Source organism: Poecilia latipinna, unplaced genomic scaffold, assembly GCF_001443285.1.
Source record: "Poecilia latipinna isolate Pla-1442-1.1 unplaced genomic scaffold, P_latipinna-1.0 Scaffold357, whole genome shotgun sequence".
NCBI lineage: Eukaryota > Metazoa > Chordata > Actinopteri > Cyprinodontiformes > Poeciliidae > Poecilia > Poecilia latipinna.
The window spans coordinates 225,050-248,168 of NW_015112973.1; the positions used below are offsets into that span (position 1 = coordinate 225,050).

At 41.6% G+C, this 23,119-nt stretch overlaps 2 protein-coding genes and 1 long non-coding RNA gene across 6 annotated transcripts; 2 read left to right on the forward strand and 1 right to left on the reverse strand.

Annotated features, from left to right (window-relative positions):
- The first annotated feature begins 1,029 nt into the window (after positions 1-1,029).
- Positions 1,030-8,518, forward strand: LOC106949676 (signal-transducing adaptor protein 1-like). The gene is made up of 13 exons (XM_015036100.1): positions 1,030-1,353; positions 2,713-2,784; positions 2,872-2,991; positions 3,098-3,154; positions 3,248-3,387; positions 3,478-3,609; positions 3,779-3,848; positions 4,693-4,795; positions 4,899-4,973; positions 6,171-6,245; positions 6,377-6,427; positions 6,514-6,654; positions 7,444-8,518. The coding sequence occupies exons 1-13, from the start codon at positions 1,267-1,269 to the stop codon at positions 7,506-7,508; spliced, it is 1,188 nt and encodes a 395-aa protein (XP_014891586.1). The 5' UTR covers positions 1,030-1,266; the 3' UTR covers positions 7,509-8,518.
- A 757-nt stretch (positions 8,519-9,275) lies between these two features.
- Positions 9,276-18,618, reverse strand: fsd1 (fibronectin type III and SPRY domain containing 1). 4 transcript variants are annotated; one of them, XM_015036097.1, is made up of 13 exons: positions 18,416-18,617; positions 17,716-17,811; positions 17,496-17,627; positions 16,244-16,345; positions 15,988-16,010; positions 15,542-15,663; positions 13,055-13,264; positions 12,870-12,968; positions 12,028-12,175; positions 11,859-11,941; positions 10,989-11,240; positions 10,349-10,437; positions 9,276-10,266 (listed from the first exon to the last, which is right to left on the reverse strand). In XM_015036097.1, exons 1-13 carry the CDS (start codon positions 18,428-18,430, stop codon positions 10,156-10,158), a joined length of 1,482 nt encoding a protein of 493 aa, XP_014891583.1. In that variant the 5' UTR covers positions 18,431-18,617; the 3' UTR covers positions 9,276-10,155. The 4 variants fall into 4 exon arrangements, with proteins under 4 accessions (XP_014891583.1, XP_014891582.1, XP_014891585.1 ...); XM_015036096.1 differs by having other exon boundaries at positions 12,022-12,175; XM_015036099.1 differs by lacking the exons at positions 9,276-10,266; positions 15,988-16,010 and having other exon boundaries at positions 10,389-10,437; positions 18,416-18,618.
- Positions 18,619-19,715: 1,097 nt separating this feature from the next.
- LOC106949664 (uncharacterized) lies at positions 19,716-23,077 on the forward strand. The gene is made up of 3 exons (XR_001425425.1): positions 19,716-19,727; positions 22,573-22,576; positions 22,971-23,077. It is a non-coding gene; the product is annotated as an uncharacterized LOC106949664 (long non-coding RNA).
- Positions 23,078-23,119: the final 42 nt, after the last annotated feature.

Consider the following 23,119-nt stretch of genomic DNA (forward strand, 5'->3'; position numbering starts at 1 on the left):
CAAACTGTGTTTTTTCCCCCTTCTTTGTATGTTATTAAATTAAAACTCACTTCATATTTTGTTTTTAGTTTTTGCTAAAATATGAAACAAATAAATATAAATACTTTATTAAGTATGCAATATTTTCTTGTGGAAAAGTATGAAAACTGGTGGAGTTTGGTAAGATAAATATTGTATGTTGGTGAGGAAATCCCCAGTTAAATGCAGCAGATTTATAAAATACATTTGATCCACCTCTACCCTAATTATTATTATTATTTCACAACTTCATAAGCGTTAAGAAAAATTATGAAATTAAAACAAAAGTCAAGAAATGGAAGTTGTGAGTCCAGTCCAAGTCCCAAACTTTTAATTTTGTGTCTTAAAAAAGTCATTTAACTTCATATGTAAATTTAATCAATTAATATCTAGCATTTATAAATTTTTTAAAAAGATAAATTTGCTCATCAAAACAACCTGCTAGGAAAACTGAACTTCAAATCACTTCTAGGTTTCCGTGTCGTTTCGTATTTCTAACACGTCATACGTCATGTATGACGGGACTTTTTAAAATTCATTTTAAAAAGAAAATATAAATTTAAGAAAAATTACTCTCAGTTTTTTTAAAATGATTACTTTGGAGAACTTATAATTGTGCCACAGCTTACAATGATATAATGGGATTTTTGTTCCTGCTGAATAAATGTGCTCAAACTTATTTGGGAATTTTTCTAACGTATTTTCTATGACATCATGATTTGGCCTAAAAAAAATTGTTCTAAAGATTTTGACACATCTGTACAAGAGATATCAACACCTTTGTGTGGACAACTGTTCCTGTAAGTCATTCTTTTAAACACAATACTAGCCTCTAAACTCCTAAGTTTACTGTAAAGCTTGTTTTTCCTGTCCCTGCTATTTTAAATTTCAAACATTCCTTCCAGCTTCTTACTGGTTTCTAGGTTTGACACGCACAGGTACTTTCCAGCTGTGAGCACGCGCAAGCCTGAGTCAGAACCAGCCTCACCTGTGGATATGCTCGAAACGCCCCGCCCCTTTTCGTACATTGACCAATCAGCAACGAACTGCTGATCGTTTGGGGCTTTTTTCACAGACTGAGCTGCTGCTGCTGCTTTAATATGCAGTGAGCACCAGAGCGGGCAGGTAAAACACCGGGTGTAATTTTAGTGTGAGGTCTCTGGATCAAAGTTTCATCTGATCTGCAGGTAGATCATTTATTAGTAGTATTATTAATTTGTTCTGCTGCAAGGATCTGCCTCTTTAGTGATGGCAAGACGAAATGGGAGGAAGAAGAACCAGCTGCCAGACCTTTACTATGAGGGTTACATGGAGAAAAGGTCCTTCAAAGATAAGGTAGATCATGCAATTCTGTTTATCTGTTCATTTTTGTTTTTGTTTCTTTGTTTACTTGGATGTTCACAGATAGTTTTTCAAAGATACATAATGGTTTTAAAACTAAGAGGCTGGAGTTGTGACTGCTGCTGACGTAGTTGCAAACCAATTGTGGTGATAAAAGAATGGACTTACGACTTACTTGTTTTAATTGAATGTTGATTATGTTAGAAAAATGAGACATGGTGCATGGAAAGGACAGTCTGTGTCACTGGACTGGTGTGGCAATTAAGATGATGCAAAATGAGGGAAATGTGGATTAATCAATGTTCTTTTTCACTGCAATATCCATCCATCCATCCATTTTCTTTACACCCTTGTCCCTCAGTGGGAAGGCTAGTGCCTATCTCCAGCTAATGTTCTGGGCAAGAGGTGGGATTCATCCTGGACAGGTTGCCAGTCTGTCACAGAGATGGACAACCATGCACACACACCTAGGAGCAACATGATTGTCAGGCCAATTAACCTGACAATCATGTTGTTGGACTGTGGGAGGAAACTGGAGTACATGCACAGGGAGAACTTGCAAACTCCATGACAGACCGGGGCTGGGAATTGAACCCAGAACCTTCTTGCTGCAAGGCAACAGCTCTACCAACTGTACCGCTGTGCAGCCCTCACTGTAATGAGTAAAAATAAAAAATCTATATTGACGGTTTGGACCTACAACTGGAAATCGGTTTTGTCCAGGAAAAGCCAGATATGTGCATCACTAGCTGAAATACATATTTTCTTCTTCTTCTCATCATTATTATTATTATTACAAATAAATGTTTGATAGTACAAAATGACACTGCATGTGTATGAAAGTTTAATTATCTGTGAGGAAAGCAGCATGTAATGTTGAGAGTCCAACTGGTTCGATGGCTTGTCTGTCGGCTCTTTGTGTTGCAAAGATCGGAGCAAACCAAAGACTGATCTCAGGTTAAAGGGTCAAACAGGCGACACACAAACTCTACACTAAATGAATCCTGAGGCCAGTTTGGTTGAGGATGATAATCTGCTCTTCCCAAAAACGCCGTGGAAAGTTTCTGGGTTTAATCTCACTGATCTGTTGACACGGTTGCATGATTTGGATTAGGTCCACGCAGTTCTGGCTAATTACTGTTATTTACAAGGCACATAGTTTCTGATGCTGACTCATAAACACCGAGATGGTATCTGCTCCAGTCACAGGGTCCCTTCTTACTTCCTTGTTGTTGTTTACCTTCTTCTTCAGTTTTTTTCACCTTTTCCTTCTGCTCAGAGTCCAAATGTTTTTGCTGTTGGTTTCACGCTGTGTGTTTTTTATTGAACTCGTCTCCTCGTGTGTTTGCGCAGACATCTCGGAAGCTGTGGACCTGCTTGTGTGGGAAAACGCTCTTTTTCTTCAACGACAAAAGAGACGAAGATGTGAGTCTTCTCAGAGACATGTTCTACTAAACCCCCCCCCCTCCCCAGACTTGCCTGTTGTTCATTGCTCTTTGCTTGTGTCATCAGTACGTAGAGAAGCTGGACCTGTGTGGACTGATCTCGGTGACGGACGACAGCAGCCCAGATCCCAACTTGGACGCGGCCAGATTCAACGTTCAGATGACAAAGGAAAACATCAAATTTACTGTGAGTGGATTCGTGCAGAATAACTCCTTTAGCTTGTTCAAAGTCATTTTCTTTTAAAAATTTATCTGAATATTTGTGTCAATTTCTTTTTCTTTTTTTTCTGCAGGCCCCAAATGCAGAGTCTCGGGAACTTTGGAAGGGATTTATCCACTGTGTGGCTAAGGTCTGTGCTCTTTTTTTCCACATTTCACCATTTTGTGTTCCTCCCACACACACACACACAATCGTTTAAATATGAAATCGCGTCTCCCCACAGCTGGAGGTACCCCTCACCCTGAACCTTCTGCCGGGTCAGATCCACATCCTGAGAGAGACGGTCCAAAAGGAGCAGGAGAGGCTGACGAATCCAGAACCAAAGCCGAGTCCTCCTGCTGCTGTCAAAACAGAAATGCCTGCGTGAGTCTCACTGGAGTAAAGCCACTTCTAAAACGAGACGAAGACGAACGAATGAGTGACTGAGTGGGGTTTTCTTGTGCTTCGATGCAGTTGCTACTACGAGGTGCCTTATCTGGAGGCCGAGCTGCTGCTGGAGAGAGAAGCCAGCAAAGGAAACCTGCTGCTACGACCTGGGAAGCAGAAGGGCTCCTTCGCCATAACCACCAGACAGGATGTTGAGAGGTAAACACGTTCACAGCTGTTATTGTGACAACAACTGCAACCAGATTTCCCCTAGACATACATTTCCAGCTGCAGTCGACCGTGTTGTTTGTTGTTGGTTGCTGTTAAAATATCTAATTTTCTCCTCTGGTGGTGTTATTGTTATTCAGTTCATCCGTCTCTCTTTCAGGCCGATTTTCCGTCATTATCGCATACTTCCAAAACCAGAGGGAGGCTTCTACATTGCTGTGGACAAACCTGTGAGTATCGATTGTATTAAGTTTTCACCACATAGAAATAATTGTTAAAATATTGTTTCCCTTTTGCGCAGTCAGACAAGTGTCTAAACACAAACTTGCTGATACTGTATCTTGGAAAAAAAAAGATTCTTTTAATGTTACAACCAAAATAATTATTGTGGGTTTCTTCCATTGTAGTGTAATGGAAGAAAAGTTGTACATTATCTTTTGTTGTTGTAGATTTACAGCTAAAAACTAGATAACTGTGTTGTGCATTTTGATTTATACCCTATATGGCTCAGTCAAAGTTCAGACCTAAATCCAGTTCACTTCTTTCTTAAAACTATTTTTTATTAACGAGTTGCAAAAATACCAGCCTTCAGACTTTTGAGACCTTGGCCCCGAGAGTCTTCAGTACAAATGCACTCCTCACTTTTCAGGTTTTTATTTGTCAAAACAGATAAAATCCCAAATCAATTACAATACAGTTCTCACTTCTAAAAAGATGAAAAGGTTCAAGGAGCGTGACTCCATTTCCAAGGGATTATTGTGGCATTTGTTTATGTGGAGTCAGGCGGTAATAAAACCGTAGTCAAACCTGACGCACTGGATAGCTGAAGCTATGAATGAGTTGGTTTATGAAAATCCTGATCGAGCCGGAGGCGACTGCCAAAATGTTGTGTAAATTAAAGACGTAGATGAATGACGTTTCGCTTCAACTAGAAAAAGTTATGAAACGAGGGACCTTAAACTCAGTTTTCCAAAGTTTGTGCGCTCATGGCCTGCGCTGCAGACTCTGCGCTTTTTTGTTTCCTTATTGGATTGGATTGCTTTACTGCGGTTCAGGACGTTGCTCTTTGTGCAGGTCCACTTTGACTCGCTGCATGACGTGGTCGCCTACATGGTGGAAAAAACCGACGGGTCTTTCACTCCCCTCAACATCGAGGCTCATTACGACAAGAACATCTGTATGTTGAACTGATTTTCTATTCTTTTTCCCCACACACACACACGCTCTACTTGTTTTTTTTTATTGAACTAATCAAATTGTGAACATTCTTCCTTTTACAGCTTTTATTGCAACTGATAAGGAAAACGGGGAGAGGACCCAGCAGCCTTTGCGGCCACCAGAGGATCCCATCCCAGGTACTGCCCTTCAATGCATTTGTTTTTTTCCATCCTTGAGAATCAGCAGAAAGGAAAATTCCTCTCATGTTTCAGTCTCGTCCTTGTGATTCCAATCAGCTACAGCAGGTTCAGGAAAAATGACTTGCAGTAAGTTCTCGCAGACGTGAGGAAGCTCCCCTAAAAGTTGTTGGTTTAGAAAAGTAAACCCATCTCGACACTCGCATGGATTAACTCATGCGTTACCGGAAGCAGCTCTGCGTCAGGCTCGTTATCAACGAGGGTTTTCCATGAGGTTCTGTCCGCCTCACACTCTCCTATTCAATTTCGGATGACGCGTTCAGGGCCTGCGTCCGTCACCTTTCAGCGACTTTTGTTCTGGACTTTGAAACTAAAAGGCAAATGTCGTCACAAAAGAAACGGACAAAAGCCAACAATAAACATGTGAGCTCTAAAAATAAACAGAAGAAAAGATAGAATTTGTTTCTGATAAGCATAAGGGAAAGAATGCAAACAGAGCCGCTTCCATCTAAAAGTAGCCATTCGCTAATGTTGCAACCAAAAATGTCAGTGGGGCTTCCTGGGATTTTGTTTGATGGACTAAAACAGGCTAATGCACAACTGTGAACATCAATGTTTAAAGTGATGCCACTGATTTTCAGTGGCATTAAATTTTGGACTTTAACTAGGCTATTCTGACAGAATATTTTGGGTTCAGCTCAGGCTGTGTGTGCTTTGGATTGTTGGTGGCTCAGAACTGAAGTCTTTAGCAGACTTCAACTGTATTTAGCTATGAATCTTATCATAAATTAGCTTCCCAAACAAAGACAAATAAATAAAAGGATGATACTTGGATGTTCACAGATAAAAAAAACAAAAAAAAAACAGTCTTGCTACAGACTCGGTTGGATTTACTCGGTTTGGTTGCTATGTGTCAAAATGTACATTGGCAACGCAATGTTTTTACATCTTTGAAATTTGGGGGAGAAAAAAAGTTTTTCTTTAGCTGTACACAATGAAAACTGGTTAATTGTTTTCATTTTCTCTTATCATAGAATACATTAAAAAACAACATTTTCATAGATTAGTCAAGATTTTGAACTAAGTTTTTCCAAGATCAATCATAAAATGATCCTGGATTACAAACAGACCCTGTTAAGAGTTCGCCTGTGTCACTCCATTTTCATTCCTAATCTGAATTACACATTTTCTCTCTAGTTACTGTAAAAGCGAGGAATGACGAACCAGTCAAAAATCCAGAACCAGTCAAAAATCCACCTGCTGCTGATAAGAGTAAGTAGACCTGCCCTCAGTCATTCCATGCATCATTCCTGGCACCCGGCCCGCTTATTTTCCGAAAAGAAACTGGTGGGTCTTCATTTTTGTCCGCGTCTGTCGCTGACTAACGACCTGTGTTCAAACAGGGGTGGAGAAAGCATCTGTGACGGATGGCTGCTCCTCTGGCGAAACTCGACGTAAGTTCTTCCGTCTGATTGTTTCCACTCGGCAGAAAATACTTTCCTTTATACACATCTCGCTCTTTTCTGCGTTACGTAATCAGCGGTACCAGGACCGAGGAAACTACCTCCATGTCCAGCTCCACGAACATCTGCCCCAACTCCACCGGCTGCCAAACCCGCTTGCCCTACAAATGCTCCCGAGAAGCCCAGGATACTCTCAAATCCAGAAATGGAGAAGCAGAGTAAGTCCTTGTTATGTGCCCGGTTACAAGCAGGCCTGTCACGATAACCAATTTTGCTGGATGACAAATCGTCCCAGAAGTTATCGCGATAAATTATAACATTGTTGTTTTGAGACAATTTTCAAGCAAGAACACATTCCTGCAGATCAACAAACTTTCAATTCTGATGAACATTTGCCACTGGAAGTGGAAGGCATTTTTAATATCCAAAATAAAACAGAAACGACAAATAAAAAGGATCATGAAGTCTCTGTAAACAGAAACTGCCTTTCAAAATAAGGGCTGGTTGAGACTAAAACACCAGACTGAAGACTTTCGTCCAGTTTTTGAGGGAAAAGGAGAAAAACATTAAATTATGCAAGTGAAAATGGTTGAGTTTGTTTTATCATGCGATTAATTGATTATTGTGACAGGCCTAGTTACAAGCGCTGCATAAAAACACAGAACCTTTTTTGTTCCTCCCCTGACATTAAATCAAACTAAACTGCGGACATTTAGGATGACCAAAATTACTTCTGTTAAATGCCAGAATAATGAGAGAATCATTTTCTTTTCTTCAAAGTCAGAATTTAAATTAATTAAATCAAACGTAAAAATCTAAGGATTATGTTTCATAGTTCTGTCACTTAAGCAAGTATAAATAATTTTGATAATCCTCACTGATCTGAAGGAGGAAGTGTTTAATCCGATTCATCGTCACTGAGGGAAAAAAAACTAACTTTATCTCATTTCTACTGCAAGTTAATCTGCACAGAGCTAAAAATCTGTTTTTTTGTTTTGTTTTTTTAGTTCTTCCCGCAGCTTTGTCGGAGCTGAAACAGAGACTGGGGCAGAAGACCAAGCTGCTTGCTTAACTTCTTCTACAACCATCCTGGTGGACAGAAACACAACGGAGCCACATGCAGATCTGTTCCTGCACGATGTCAAACGGGAGTCTTCCTCCTCCTCCTCGGTTAGCTGTCTGCAGCAAAGCCTCTCTGCAGATTAACACTGGATTGATTTGCCTCCTCTGGACATTTATTAGCAAATCAATCGACTGTGAAGATGGTTGGACAAATTATCTTCTCGTTTCTCTTGTTCATTTTGCACTTTAGCTATCGACTAAGCCGCCTCAGACTTTCCGTTAGTGTTTTTTTTTTTTTTTTTCCCCTCTTACTCTTAGAATCAAATGATGAGCGATTTATTTTCACGTACTTTCACACAGCGACGCACACAGTATTGTATTAATACTGTCTGAAATCCGTGTGCAAAAACAGAAAATGTGACAGAAATAAGGGATGGGATTCACTTATTTCAGCTTTTTTCTCTCTCTGAATGTAAAGAGTAAAACTCTTTGTCTCATCAGCTTTGATATGACAAACTTCTAGTATGTGCCATGCAACATATATAAAATATTTAAAGTGAATCAATCACTTGTATAGTTTATAATCCATTTTCACATTTACCTTATTTTTTTTGTGTTATAGCTTCAACTTCTCTGTTGTCTGGGAGGAAAAAAAAAACCCAACCACAGACAAAATGTTCTCACTCGTTTATTACCTCAATTACTGATACACTATAGTGGAAAAATTAAACTATTTACAATAACTTGTGACATGTTGTCAGCATGTGAAATAAAGTGTAATTATCTCTGTAAAGCAAAGCAGGCTACATTTACCCAGGAAGAGATGAACTAGAACACCGACCATTCGAAACGCACAACATGGATGTCGCGGCACAGAGCTGAAGACGTGTCCGACCCGAGGTTCTGAATCACGTTTCGATTCAGAACCTCTGCGTGAAAAGCCTTGAAACAAAGTCACTCTCTTATTTTACGAGCTTGTTTTTATCGCTGAAATGTCAAAACTTTCCTTTTCAGTACATTCATAAGGAAAGTTGGATTAATCTAATGCTAATTTTTCAGTTACATTTAATGTCTAATCCTACAAATGAAATGTAATCGAAGCATTTCACGGCTTTTAGATGTTTTATTTATTCCATTTCTCTTTGCCGCTCTTCAACATGTCATTTATTTAAACCGGATGCGAACGGCTGCTCGTCTGTACCTGCGCCCGGAGCGATTAGTCATTTTAAAACAACTGGTGCTGTAACTTGTCGTCACCAAGTTTTCTACATACCAACCAGACGAGTCTGGCCCGAAAACCATCACAAACATGTGAGGTTAACGTTTCCTGGGTGCTTTTAGTCAACGAGAACAAGATAGAGTTTTTCAGAAACCAACACTCCAGATGAGTTCAGGAAAAAACGGAAATAACATGTGGAGCAGCATCTTATGGCTTTGTTTAGGCCTCTTTCTCTTGTGTTGCATCAGGAAATCTTTGAAACATCAGAACATTTTCACATTTCTAGCAGCTGCTGCCAGAAAAGTTGACTCTCACTGGGACTTCGGTTGATCTTTTAAACTCTGCGCCCCTCCCTTGTGTGATATGTTTGCATCAAAAGCCTGAATTAAACCGAGTTGAAGCCAAAGCACAACCCAGGAACCCAAATACTTGAGTTTCAGACCCCGATCTACAGAACGATCTCCCTCCGAGTGGTCCAACACTGCGAAATGTTGAAGTTTTGTCCTACTGGGAATGACGGCTTGTATTGTAGCAACAGCTTTTCAGTGCGAGTTAGGAACAATGCATTGAGAGGTGAATTATTTTAAAGGCTTTTCACACAGATTTCACAGATAAGAGAGGAGTTACAGACTATTAAATAATGCTGAGCCACTGACGGCAAGCTACGCACACAGGACGGTCCCTCCACTGGAAACAGAGCAGATGGACGTCAGATGGACGGACGTGTCACGGCTTTAATGTTAGCGTCGGAAAGTTTTAACAGGAAGCTCGAGACCTACATTAAATAACAGATGACTATCATTTGTAACTGTAAATACCGTTGAGTGGCATCCCTTGGGCAAGACGTCAAATATCTGGACACAATACAGTTAAATAATCCAGTTCAGTGCTGAGCTGCTTAAGTGCTGGACGTCGTTTAGGTCAGACTGGTTTACTGACGAGTCAACCAAGTTATAACCTCCTCATACTGAAAGCTGACGCAGAGCGGGACTTTAAAAACGAAACAAGCAGGTATACAGAGGGGAACCGGGGGGCTGCACGTGTTTGGTTTGGCCTGAGAAGGAAGGCACAGGGACAGAGCATGACCCATGAAGCTGCAGCCGACGGCACAGCTGACCGTTCAGAGGAAGCAGCGGCCAGCGCTAAAAATCGCCGCCCTAGCAGCTGGATGAATGTGCAGCGAGACATTAACTACTCGTACTCGGGCCAAAGCGTTGCGACCAGCCAGCGGATTCTGTCACTCGTGGAACAGATCGCCTGTTTGCTCCCCTAAAAAAAAAAAAATCTAACTTCCGCCATCATGCAAGGCAGAAACAACCGAAATTAAGTGGTGCAGCTGTTCTGCTGTGTGCGTCTCCGCCTGCAGTCGGTGCAGAGGATTCGACCTGCAGCGGTGACTGGAGCCGGATGGAGCTGAGGCCGGTGGCGGTGGCGGCATCTAGGTGAGGCTGGCGTTGGAGCTGCTGGTGCCGCTGTTCTTCCTCTGGCCGCTCTGGACCGCACTGGGAACCTGCAGGCCGGTCACCACGGAGAAACTCCCGTTCCACACCTGCAGGAAGGGAAGCACGTCCAAGAACCGTTTTCAGATCTGTCACTCCAGCAACGGACGCTTCGAGAGAACGTTTTCTCACCATGAACGCTGGGATGACGGGCTGCTGGAACTTTGTTCTAAAAGTGTGCATCAGCTGCTTGGTTTTAGCGTTGTAAAACGACACAACACCTGCAGAGCAAAAACCAGAAAAAGGCTAAGATCCTTGCACCGATTTTTTTTTTTTTTTAACCAAACAAGCTGAGTGAGTTGAGCAATGCTGTTGGATGCAGATAATATTAGCTACATGATTACATCCATGCTAATAAATCGAGTTAAGCTCGAAAACAAGGCTACTAGTGTTGTGGGTGTTGAGATGTGGGTAGTACTGGTTACATTTACTTAAATAACCTTTTGGGGAAAAAATAAGAACTTATACGAGTAGTTTTACTTTTACTTGACTAATGTGAGCCATTGCTACTCTTTCTTGTGTAGATTGGTTTTGATTTAAAGAAACAGACTTAAAATATTGGAAACATTCGTTACATACGAGCTAACGTTTCTGCTAATCTGAGCATAGCTGCTCAGCATTTCCTACATGTCGCTGTTTGCATCTTTATTGTCTATTTTCTTTTTAATAAGTGTGGTTATTTCTTTTGAAACGTTACTTGTGTATTAAATTAAAAGCCTGCTCACTGTGTCCTCCACTGCCCGCCCAGCTAAACTCCTCGCCGCGCTCTCACCTTCGTCGTAGTTGACGTAGACGCCTATAGTGTTGGGGATGGGGCAGTCGAGGGTGCGGGCCTTGTTGTTGTGCTTGGCGGTGAGGCTCTGCTGCAGCCAGTTGTTCAGGTGGATGCACCAGGAAGCGCTGCTCTTCCCCAGCTGGTCGAACCTGCCCAGGCTCCGCAGAGCGATGCCTACGGCGAACGCCTTGCTCTCCTTGTCCAGCTTCACCTCCCAGTACTGCTGGCCGGCGTCGATCATGGTGTCGGCTGTAGGGGGACATTAACGGACGATCAACGCCTTTCTAGAGCTGCAGAGGCAACTGACCGGACGAGAAACATCCGTCACCACGTATAATGCAAAAATACCCGGACCCATTTCATGTTATGCACACAAGCCTAAGCGTAGTTCATGTGAACATGTGCAACAACAAAAAAAAAGTCTTGTTTGTGCCGCTATCGTTTTAAAGATTTAAAAAATAAATAAATAAAGGTTTGCAGGGGTCACCTGAGATCAACCTGCTCTCCCCAGCAAAATCAAGCAAAACTGATATGGATTCATTTTGCTCTAAAATCGATTGTCACAAAATTTTGTTTGATTTTGTAATCAATTACAAATGGAACACAGATCAATTCTCTTCTGGACGTCCACTTTTTTTTTTAAGGATTCATCCGAGGATTCAAGGAACTTGGCTGTCTCACATTTACATGTTTACGGTCCCAGTTTGTGAAGCAAATATTTTGCCACTGAACAGCACCGTTTCAGTTTTGCTTGTTCATTGTGTTGCGTCTTTTTATCATGCGAAGCGCTTTGCATGCCTATCAGCCTGAATGTAGACATGCAAAAACATTTGTCCACGTTCGTCAGCCGTGTGTCGCTCCTCTCACCCAACACGGTGTAGGACTCTGCGGTGAACCTGTCCCTGCCCGGCCGCGCCGTCGGCGCCCTCTTGGGGGACATCAGCGCCGACCTGCTCGCACGAGACACGGATGCTGGAGACCCTCACAGGAAACACTGAAACGTTCCTGGCGCGCAGCGGCAGAGTCTTACACAAACCTGGCGGGCGAGTGCAGAGGGGAGTTGGTTCTGTTCTTCTCTTTGCGGATTTCCTGCACCTTTCCTCCGCTGCTGTCCCACTCCACGCTCAGGTCGTCCACCTTCAGGTTCTGGTGCGCCGAGCTGGAGTCCAGCTTGAAGGTGAACGCTGCGTAGACCGGCAGTAAGAAGGTTTTGAACGGATGGGGAATTTGCAGCTCCAACAGGAGAACTTTCTAAGCATTTCTGAGGTCATTAGGGATGAAACAATTACTTCAATAATCCGTCTACTAACTGAGTAATCGATTAATCGTTAACTGGAGTATGCAGAAATTTCCTGAAAGAAAACAAAAAATATATAAATTTTACACTTACGACAAAAAAAAAAACCTTTATAAATATGTTCTACCCAAAGTTTTAGCTTCATATGACTAAAAGTTTGTAAAAATAAATAAATAAATACACGGATCCCTACAAATCCCATGTCATTGAACCATCTCTTGCTATCCAATTATTAATTGGACTGAAGGAAAAAATAATAAACAGATCAGATCAGCGGGTATTGATGCTTAGCCAAACAGAAATGGCTGAGCTTTAATGTTAAGTGTTTTTTAGCTGCAGATGAGTCCTTTGCTATAAATGATTAAGAGTTCACTGAAGGAATGCTGTTACTTCATGAAAACAGCAATTTAAAAGAAATTTAATAAAATTCAAATAGAAACTGGGTCGTTTACATATTTCAATTAATTTCCAATGTTGAATAAAAAAAAGCTTAAGTGAGTCAGCAGAATGTGTCAGGTTTGTGACTCCATTGATCGTCAGAATAATCGATTATAGGCCGATAGTTAGTTTGGTTATCCCACCGTGGGTTTCTAGTGTGACCGGCTCGGAGAACTCCCCGGCCACGGCCTTGTTGCACGCCCTCACTCTGAACGTCATGAAGCGGGTGTCGAAGCGCAGACCTGAGAATTAAAACAAAAAAACAAAACAAAGGAGCATTGAGTAACTTTGGTCGGAGTTTAGCCGTGGATGTCTGCCCTCCTGCTACCTGTGAGCGTGTGCTCCGTCTCCCGGATCCCCTCCACCACCATCCAGGGGTAGTCCTCTCTGATACGTGGCGGGCCCTCGTGGTTCGTCCGGCGGTGCTCCAGGATGTAGTGCTCTATCTTGTTGTCGGGTTCCGGTAGGGTCCAGACGATGGTGACGGTGTTGTCGCACACTTGGCACTCTGACACCTGGATCTCTGGAGTGGCGGGAACTGAAACGAGGAGGGCAGTTTGTTCACCGAGGAGGGAAATTCCCCGCAGGCTCATTTCAGAACAGAAACGGGTTCTGGAAAGGTCAGAAAGAGCTCGTCTCTTATTGTACTTTGAAATCAGGCATCACTTTCTCCCCACCAGGGGGCAGACTTTCTCCATTCAGGCTGAACGTGCGGTCAACCATGCGCGCTTTCCACCAAGGGCAAAACGCTTGCCGTCTACAAAAACCATTTCCTGCCAGCTGACCAGTTTGCAGCTGAACATCATGAGACAGTAAAACGAGCAGCGAACAGCAGCCCGAGCTCCTCTGACTATGAAATCCCTGCTAAGTTTTCAAAACCGAGGTTCCTTACACACGTGTGAAATGACAGATCTTTGTGGTTTCCCTTCAGAGTGCGACCCCTTTCACACTATGAGTCGTCATTTGACTCACTGTCATACTTGCCGGCTAAGTGGAGCACATCGCAGGAAGTCCACATGTTTGACACAAAGCCTTTGTTTGGCTTTTCAGGCTGTGCCTGCAGACAAAGGCACTTTTTCTCACCTTTGTGTCGTTAAAGGATCTAATTTTACTTTTGCAAGTTGCTTGCTGTGCAGCCTTTTGTAACCCTGCGAGTACAATAATTCTGAAATGTAAAGACTTTAATAAGACGACAGAAACGAGGTAAACTGAAGTCAAAGCAGCTTGAATATTTTTTGCTGTGTTGTGTCTGAATGAAGTGATGAAATAACTTTTTCGTACTTTCAATAAGCCCAAAAGTTAGTTCTGGCTTTTAGTTAAGAAAATAAATATCTGGGGGTTTTTTTGTGGGTTTTTTTGCCACTTTAATTCAGAGACGCTGATAATCATCAAAAGGCTGCTGTCTGTGTCACGTGAACTTCCCCTGAACGCCGCAGATAAATGCAGCTGCAGCGTGAGAACAGCTACTGAACTGATAACTCAAAAAAATTATCAGTGAGACAAACGTCTGAGTTTTGTCCGCACAAAATTAATTTGAACCGTACTGAATTATGATACGAGCTAAATTATCAACGTCATAAAACAAAAAAGGTAGAAATAGTAGCACTGACATGCAGCTGCTTTACAAGACATCGTCAGACGCGGGTTTACTAAAAGCTGCAAGCCAAATCAGACATAGCTTAAAAGAAAAATAAATATAAAGCTAAATTGCTTCTGGTAAAAAATATACTTGATTTATAACTTAGTTATAGCTCTGTTAACCAAGTTGACATTGTTAGAGCTGCATTATGAGGTTTTTCTTCAGAAAATGCAGCTGGAAAAGCAAATCCTGCAGCATCATAACCATTAGTAAGTTAAAAGGAAATTTAACTCCGGTTTGAAGCTTCTTAATGCTTAAGTCAATGCATGGGCATTTAAATCGTTACACGTTTCAAAACATCTTAAACGGCGCAAAGGACATAGCTGCAGATCTGTGAAGTTATCTTCATAAACACGTCAGCAGCTGCCTCTGATGTGGGAGCGGTGTTATTAAAGAGTTTGTAGAAAAACATGAGAACTTTATGAGTCCAGACCAGCAGCTTCTGCTCTGCATCAGATTTCTCACTTCAAAGCTCCCTGATGGATCCCAGGACAAAAACTTCCTCTACAGATTTCAAGAGAGATCCTCTGTCAAGATTTCCTCGCAATCAAACTAAACTGGCTTGAGAGCCTTCATAACTCTGGGATTCCTGGACCAGGAACACATTGTCTCCTTTATCTCTGTGCGAACACAGATTGTACAGAGGTCGGAGCCGCGACGCTCTCCACCGACGTAGATATGCCGCAAATGGTTTTCTGACGGAAATATTTGAAGGATGATATCTTTCTTCACAGGAAAGACAAATCTAAAAAAAGATATTGCACTAAGCCTCTGCTTTATGCTGAAAATACACGTGGAAGTATGAATCAACACATCGGCTAATAGCGAACTGCTTAGAGACAGGATGCATGTTTTATTTATAAAATATGATGAATGGCCAGAGGAAAATTCCTTCGTGAAGAGTTGCAAATGTGAACACAGGTAACGACAAAATGTAGAGAAAAATCTGGACTTTATGAGGTTAAATTAGACACCGGTGGCCATGTGAACATCTACAGGTGCCTCAGTCAATTAGAATAACAAAAAAAATAAGAAGAATTTTAGTAATTCAACCAAAAAAAAAAAACTAAACTGTCCCCCAGTGGACGCCCTCCATTCCACTTCACTGAGACGGCGTCTGCATTCTGTTTCAGTCAGCGGCTCTTTCTCTCTTTGACAAAAAAAAGTGGAGCAAACCTGGGAGAAACTTGAGCCCCTGCAGCATCTCCCTCTCCTGGCTGAAGTCCACCATCAGGTGACTCATGTTGTCGCTGGCTTTCGCCTTCAGGGAGAGACGGAAAGCCGGGGCCATCGTCACGCTGCAGAAACGGGGACGGACAACAAAACAAACACACACAAAAAACACGGAGTGGAAACAAGCGCCTGCTATTATTCGACTGAATAAAGACGAATCTATCTAATAAATTGAGCAGAGCTACAGAGGGGTCAGGGTTCATCCAGGGAGGGGCTGGCACTAGATGGTACAGACTCAAAGAGAACCAAACAAGAGCGAGCTTATTGTCTAACACATGGGTGTGGTGGCTAAAGGTCTGAATGCATGCAATGCTACATTATGAGATGACTCACTGGGAAAATAAAAAAAAAAAAAAGAACGAAAGGCAATAGATGTCTGAGTACCGTACCTATCCTTAATGTCTTTGGCCGCCTGGGGACGAGAAGCACAGAGAGGGGGGAAGAAATAAGGAGAGAAGAGATACGGAACGGAGAGAAAACTGAGTCCATCGTGTTTTTCGCTTAACATGAAAAGTTGCTGAGTGGCTGAGATCGACTTGCTGCAGCGTGTGTAGCAGATTCGTTTGTATTTTGGATGAAAATGTTCAGATGAGCAGCGAGTAGGAGAAAAGCAGCGCTACAGCCGCCGCCGGCGCGGTCAGTCACCTGGGTGAAGCCGTCCGTCTCCGAGGAGCACAGCGTCTGATTGGCCAGCTCCAGCAGCTCCTCCGAGCTCTCCAGGGCTTTGGAGCAGGCGCTCAGCTGATTCTGAGGGGGGCAAAGAGAGCGAGAAAGAAATGAAAACACAGAGAGGAGTACATCTGTGAGATTCTCACGATTGTTTTCAGCATAATGAGGCTGCTGTGCTCCATGCATCATTTGAGAGTCACAGCCCGGTCCTGGGGCTGCAGAATCCTGAACCAATATCCATTTAATATAAAACATTTTTCATTTTTAGTATCAGCAGTTGGATGTGATGTGAATTAAAACTGTAAAATGCTCGATTAATGCCACTAAAACATTTCGTCGTTTGGTCTTTGCAACAGGAACCGACGCCATTAATGTCAGCAGATGCTCATCTGCAGCTTAATTAACGGTATGACTTTACATGTAAATGGCCGGAAGAAAAGCAGCAGCTGGTTTTCTTACACAGCTGAAAGAACACAAATGGTTGAGAGAGTGGAGAAAAAATGCTGCAAGCAAACAAACCGGAGCCATTTTGAAAACTGCGCTGATGCAAAATGACCATCATCACCAAGACTAAGACTTTTCTCTTTGTTTTTCAGTTATACTGGAAGCCATGAAGTAAATAATTTGCTTGCATTTGACGTACTTATGTTGGCGCCTCGCAAAGGTATTCATTACCTGGCCCAAATTGTCAATTTACAACAACAAATTTAATTTTTTGTGTGTATTTTACTTGACAGACCAACACAAAGACGTGCATACAACTGAGGTGGAAGGAAAAAAGCTTTTACGAATATAAAGCTTAAAAAAAGGAGCAGAGAGCGTAGATGGATTAGGTGGACACAACCAACATGTGAAGAAGCTGCTCTGAATGTGTGTCCATGTGTTAGAAAGGCCTAGTCAAAGTCAAGAGTTGCAAAGCAGAATGGATAAAGATGTCACTTTACATGCAAAAAAGCTCAAAGCACACACCTCAAAAACATTTGCAACTGTAATTGCAGCAAAATGTGGCTCTATTGGCTCAGGAGGAGCTAAATAAAAATACATGCCACGTTTTTCCCCAAAAAGGGAAGAAACAAAACAAGATTATGTTTTACTTTCTGTTCCTCCAGCTCAAACAAATCCCAATAAAATTCCAAGTTGTTAAATGACAAAAAAAATAAATAAAAACAACAATTTTCAACTGGCTGTGGTACTTCTGAAATATTTCTGCAATACGCGCAGCGGCTACCTGCAGCTCGTACGTGCGGCTGGCTCTTTCCTGCTTGATCCGCGTCAGCATGTTCTCCTTCATCTCATCCAGAGCAGCGTGTAGGGAGCCGAATTCAGACTGCAGATCATCCTGCACCCGGTTGGAGTTCGCCTGGTGTCACAGCAACCAACACAGGGATTTTTATTTAACATCAGGGGAACGTGGCGTCAGGACGCAGTCCCTTCAGAAGAGTCTGTACCTCCAAGTTCTCCAGGCTCTGTTTGAGAGTGCAGATGAAGTTGGAGATCTCCTCATTCTTCACGGCCAGCGTGTGAGTGATCTTACGCAGAGACTCCTAAGGAAAGCACAATGAAAACTGATGTTATGGATGCTATTTAGAGCTGTGGGTTTATCCTTTATCCAATCCCTTTCCTACAGTAGTTGATGCTGCACTAATAAGAGCTAAGCTGAAGTGGGTTTATGCTCTGAGCTCCCGTTTTCATCCACTTCAGAAGGGTTCATAGAGGGAGGACACTTCAGGAGCGGCAGGATGCGCATCTATAATTTGATAATAATGCACCCACACAATGATTCACAGATGGGAGTGGACGCACATTGTTACCCAGATCAGACCTCTGATAGGTCAGCCCTCCCCTGCTGTCCACCCACAGAGAAAGAGCCCATTCATTAATAAACACTGGCAAATGTTTGTTGTCGTGAGAAGAGCTGCGACAAGGCCCCCCTGCCTCCCGTCCGGGACTGTTACAGTAATAACCCGTCGATAAACCACGACAGCCAACGACTTCAACCAATTAAACTACTGGGAACTCCCAGTTCAGTCCCACATTCACACGACTGGCTAATTTCGCAGCCCCTCCGCCTGCTTCCTTTGTACACTACGCCCTGAAGACGGTCCTTTCCCCCCATCAGAGACACCTGTTTCTCCGGCCACAGCCCACCTTCTGGTCTCCCATCCTCCCGTCCAGATGTACCGGCGCCGCTACAGCCGCAAACACCGACCGTATTCACCCTTCGTCCCCCGGTTTGTGGTGTTTTAGCACGGCGGAACTGGTACTGATGCTGCCGGAGTGTAACGCATCTTCGGACGGACACCGATCACCAACGCCTTTGGGCCGTAGTGCTTAAAGCGCATGCGCCGGAACGGGATTGTGGGTAGTGAAGTTCCTGAGCTCTGACCTGAGAAAGGGACCATGGAAAATACCTGGACAGATTAATCTGCAGTGAATTGTGAGCGTTAATAATAATAATAATAATAATAATAATAATAATAATAATAATAATAATAATAATAATAATGATCATTTTCATCTTCATCTTCATCACAAAAAACAATTACGTTTTCTCTGTCGTGCAAACCAACCTCTGTTATCTGCACATTTCTTAATTTTTATTTGTTTTATTTACTTCCCGACTTAGATTTGTTTAACTCTTTGTTGATGTTGTTGTTGTTGTCATTGGCAATATTAATTTAATTTGGATTAAATTAATAAAATGTATTTTTTTTCTATCATGATGATGTTGTACAGAAAAAACAAAGACAAATGATAAAACTCATTTGTCTTCACTGTCATTATTAATGGTAACAATAATAGTAAGAAGTAGAACCAAGTCAATCCATGGAAATTAAAAAAAATAAATAACAATAATACAAAAAATTCAGCATAATATAATGAAAACTATTTAAAAATGCGGAAAAAACAAACAAAAAAAAAAACAAAACACAGCACCACCTTATATACAGATTTGTGAAGCGTGCTACACAAATCTGGCCATGCAACCATCTTTATGTTCACAGTTTGCCACAAACCATGAAGAAGTAACTGGTCAAACAAGACCAACAGAGACACGTTTGACTTGCGTGCAGACAGCCAGACATAGAAACATCACTCATAATCCTGAACACATCATACCCACAGAAACATTTGGTGGTGGGGGCATAATGCTGTGGAAGTACTGTTCTTCAGAAGAGACAGGGAAGTTGGTCTGAGTTAACAGGAAGGAGGACGGAGCAAAAACAAAGGGCAACACAGGAGGGAAAAGCAGTTTGAGGCTTGAAACCTGTCAAAACGTTCACCCTACAACATAACATCTGCTCTAAACACACAGCCAGGCTACAATAGAATGGTCTGAATAGAAATCATTCAGGAGTTCAGAAAAAAAAAAAAATAATAATAATAACTAAAACTCTGAGGTGTGAGAATCCTTGTTAAATGGCGTTTTGATTAAAAATCTGTAAATTCCATCCTGCCAGTCGACGGGGCCTGGATAATACCCGTGTTAAATGGACGGCGGACGACAACAGGTGCTTAAATTCCGTAACAAAAGTATGTTTTTATCTTTTTGTTCTTATTTTTTTCTTTAATTATGTAAAGCACCTTGAAATACCTTGCTGCTGAAATGTGCTATACAAGTAACATTTGATAGATTTGATAATAATAATAATAATAATAATAATAATAATAATAATAATAATAATAATAATAATAATAATAATAATAATAATAAACAGCGCGATTACAATAGGCCTTCGCAGCGCTTAGCTGCTCGGGCCTAATAATCAGTGTCTGGATGTCCAGAGAGTGATTGCCCAATATTTCATTTTCACTCACTGGAAGAGCTGTGTAGTAATACTTCTCTTTTGAAAATATCATGACATGTTTTTCTTTCCGTGTCAAGTCAGGGCACAAAATGCCAACAACAATTTCACTTCTTTAATAAAAAGGTTTGGGTTCTTGTGCTATCTCATTTTGATCTGAACAAGTAACTTCCAGTCATCCGGTTTCTATTTGCTGCAGCTTAACATCGAGCAGATGACCTTAGAGTCTGTGATTTTGCTCCATTATTCATGTTTTTTTCTTTTGTAGCTCAGATACATGTGTTGTTGACTGTGTGAAGAGGGCTCTCTGTCTGCAGCATGATACGACAGCCCACCTCAGCTCTGCTCAGTGGTGCTGTGGCTTGTTCTGAGCTTCCTGAACACAGCTATACCACTGTCTCATCTGGTTTGTAGCTGTAACGTTTTACCACCAGACTTTTCACTTCCTCATTTCCACACCCCGCCAAGCCATCCCTCCAGCCCAAAACTAACTTCTGCCGTTCTGGATGGAAACCATAGGAAATCATTAATTATGTCACTCACCTTGACATGACTTTTTCTGTGCTTACGTGATGAGGCTTGCATTACGCACTTATCATTTTTAAAATAGTAAATAAAGGTCATTTAAAGTGGCCTTTTTACTCAAAACTATGTATGACAAAAACATAAAAACCCCAAGCCCTTTAGAAAAATCACATTATCAATGCACAAAATGAGTAATTTTCTGTTAGGAACTGAAAACATGTTGTTTATGTTTCATAGTGGCAGCTCATACTATGAGCTGGGTGTAGTTTATATTTCTTCATAGGGTGAGGGTAGTTGACTAAAACAAATGTTTTGTTACTTTTACTTCTTCTTCAGGCTTGTTTCACTTCTGGTCTTTTTCGGCAAGATTACTAATAGTTTCCAGTTGATCTGAACTGCGTCTTACTCCGTTACTACAACAGCATGACTGCATAACAAGCAGTGGGTAAAAGAAAACCTGACTAAATACAAAATACAGTTTTCAGCTGTTAAATGATTTTATCTTAGTGGCAACAACCACCAGCAAAAGTTTGAGATAACTTGGTCTTGCAGGATTGTTTTAATTTAGCCACAATGTTTTCTTTTCTTTTTTTCTTTTAGGAGCCACAGAATCTCAAGGATTGAAGTCATGACTTTTACTAGGCCACTCCAAAACTTGAATTATTTTGAGTCATTCAAAGTGATATTACAGCTTCGTATCATTTTCCAGCTTGCGTAGCTTGACTTCATTGGATTTTAATGTTACACATCAACGGTCAGACGTTTTTCTTTAAGATTTTCTGCAAAGGAGTCTAATTCATGGTTGAGTGAGTCAAAGCAAATCCATCTGATTCCTGCAGCAGCGAAGCAGCCCCAGACCATTACACTACCACCACCGTGTCTGACTGTGTGATGTCTGTTGTACCACAGATGTGAAAAACCTTTTGAAATGTTCTTCTTTTGTCTTCTCGGTCCACAGAATATTTTCTCAAAAGCCTTAATGCTCCCTTTAGGCACTTTTGGTCGACTGACCACTCACAGGAAGTGTTTCAGTTTTTTTTTTTCATTTCTAGGTGATGACGGGTGTCTGGGATCAATAAAGCCTTAAAAAAAGGTTTTCTTCCTCATCTGTTCTTGATTTCTTTTTAGACAATAAATCTTTTTGTCTGCTTCATGTTGTCAGACAGGTATAATTTGACTAATTTCTCAAATGATCTAATTTTGATCAATTACACGTGAAGCACTTGTTGAATCAGGTTAAAACAGCGGAAGACAAAATTCAGCTTATATGAAAGAGATATAATCTCCCTCAAATCAGATAACACATAAACCATCTAAGTACAATGAAGTCAGTTTACAGTGAGAGGCATTTTCACATTTCTGTAAGCTTACAGTATTTTTACACTATTAATTACTATTCAACTGTGTTAAGTCTATTCACCTATATTAAACTATTTAAATCTATGTAAGTGAGAGCCGCGCAACTAAGCAAACAGTCTGAAGAATATTGCTGTGCATAAGATGGGACCTACTTTCAGTGTGCAGCAAAAGATCAGAAAGGCTGAGGTTGCAGAAGTTTGACATCCCCCTACGATCTTCAGACGCTTCTTCATCTGACCTTTTTTTTTTTTATCGTTCCTCACAGATATGAAATGAAAGCAAAAAGAGCAAACTTGCTCTTGAAGTGCAATGAACAGGTTTTTTTCTTTATTAAATATCTAGATGAACTTGTTTCAAAAAGCAATTTTCTTGTGTGTTTTTCTTTAAGTTAAATCAGATTGCATTTCAACGTGTCATCGTCTATGGCCGTTCTTGTCTCTTTATGGTACTTAAAAGGTGGAAGTTGACTAGGAAAGTTCATCATGTTGTCATGTTTGTTTGTTGTCACAGGAAGCCAAATGTTTCTTTTCAGGTGACTGTGGGGATAACGTGAAATAGGTTTTAGCACCTTCTGCACCAAAACCCACAGGAGGTTTCACACATTCAAGCTATCAGTGAGGTACCTGCGTTTGTTACATGGCACGAAGCAAGTTGGCTCATGTACGTCTATCTCATCAAGGCACACCGAGATACAGGAGCATGCAGGATATTTATCTTTAGAAATGCGGGTTGCACATGTACTTTGATGCCCTCTGACTCAGGGCACTTATGAAACAACAGCGTGTTAAAGTTTGGGTTAAAAAAATAACTTCCTTCTGTTTTTCTTTCAGTTTTTTTTTTATTCACAGCCTACACTCTTTTCCATCTTACATAGGTTTTATGTTCACCTCCACTACAGTCAGCCTCCTCCAGTAAAGTCACCTCCATTCTTACAGCCCTTTAGCAGAAAGCCACTCCTCCGTTCCTTCCACCCACCCCCACACAGGTTTAGCGTGCAGCTCGGTCTGATGCAGAGAGGAAGACAGCCGAGACAGGATGAGACTCTGAAGACGACCACCGCTCTCAAGGCAGGATGGAGATGTGGCTCAAAAGCGCAATTGTTGCGTTGCTAACAGGTAAGAGCTTAACCTTAAAAGATCAAAGAACAAGAACAAAGCTGTAG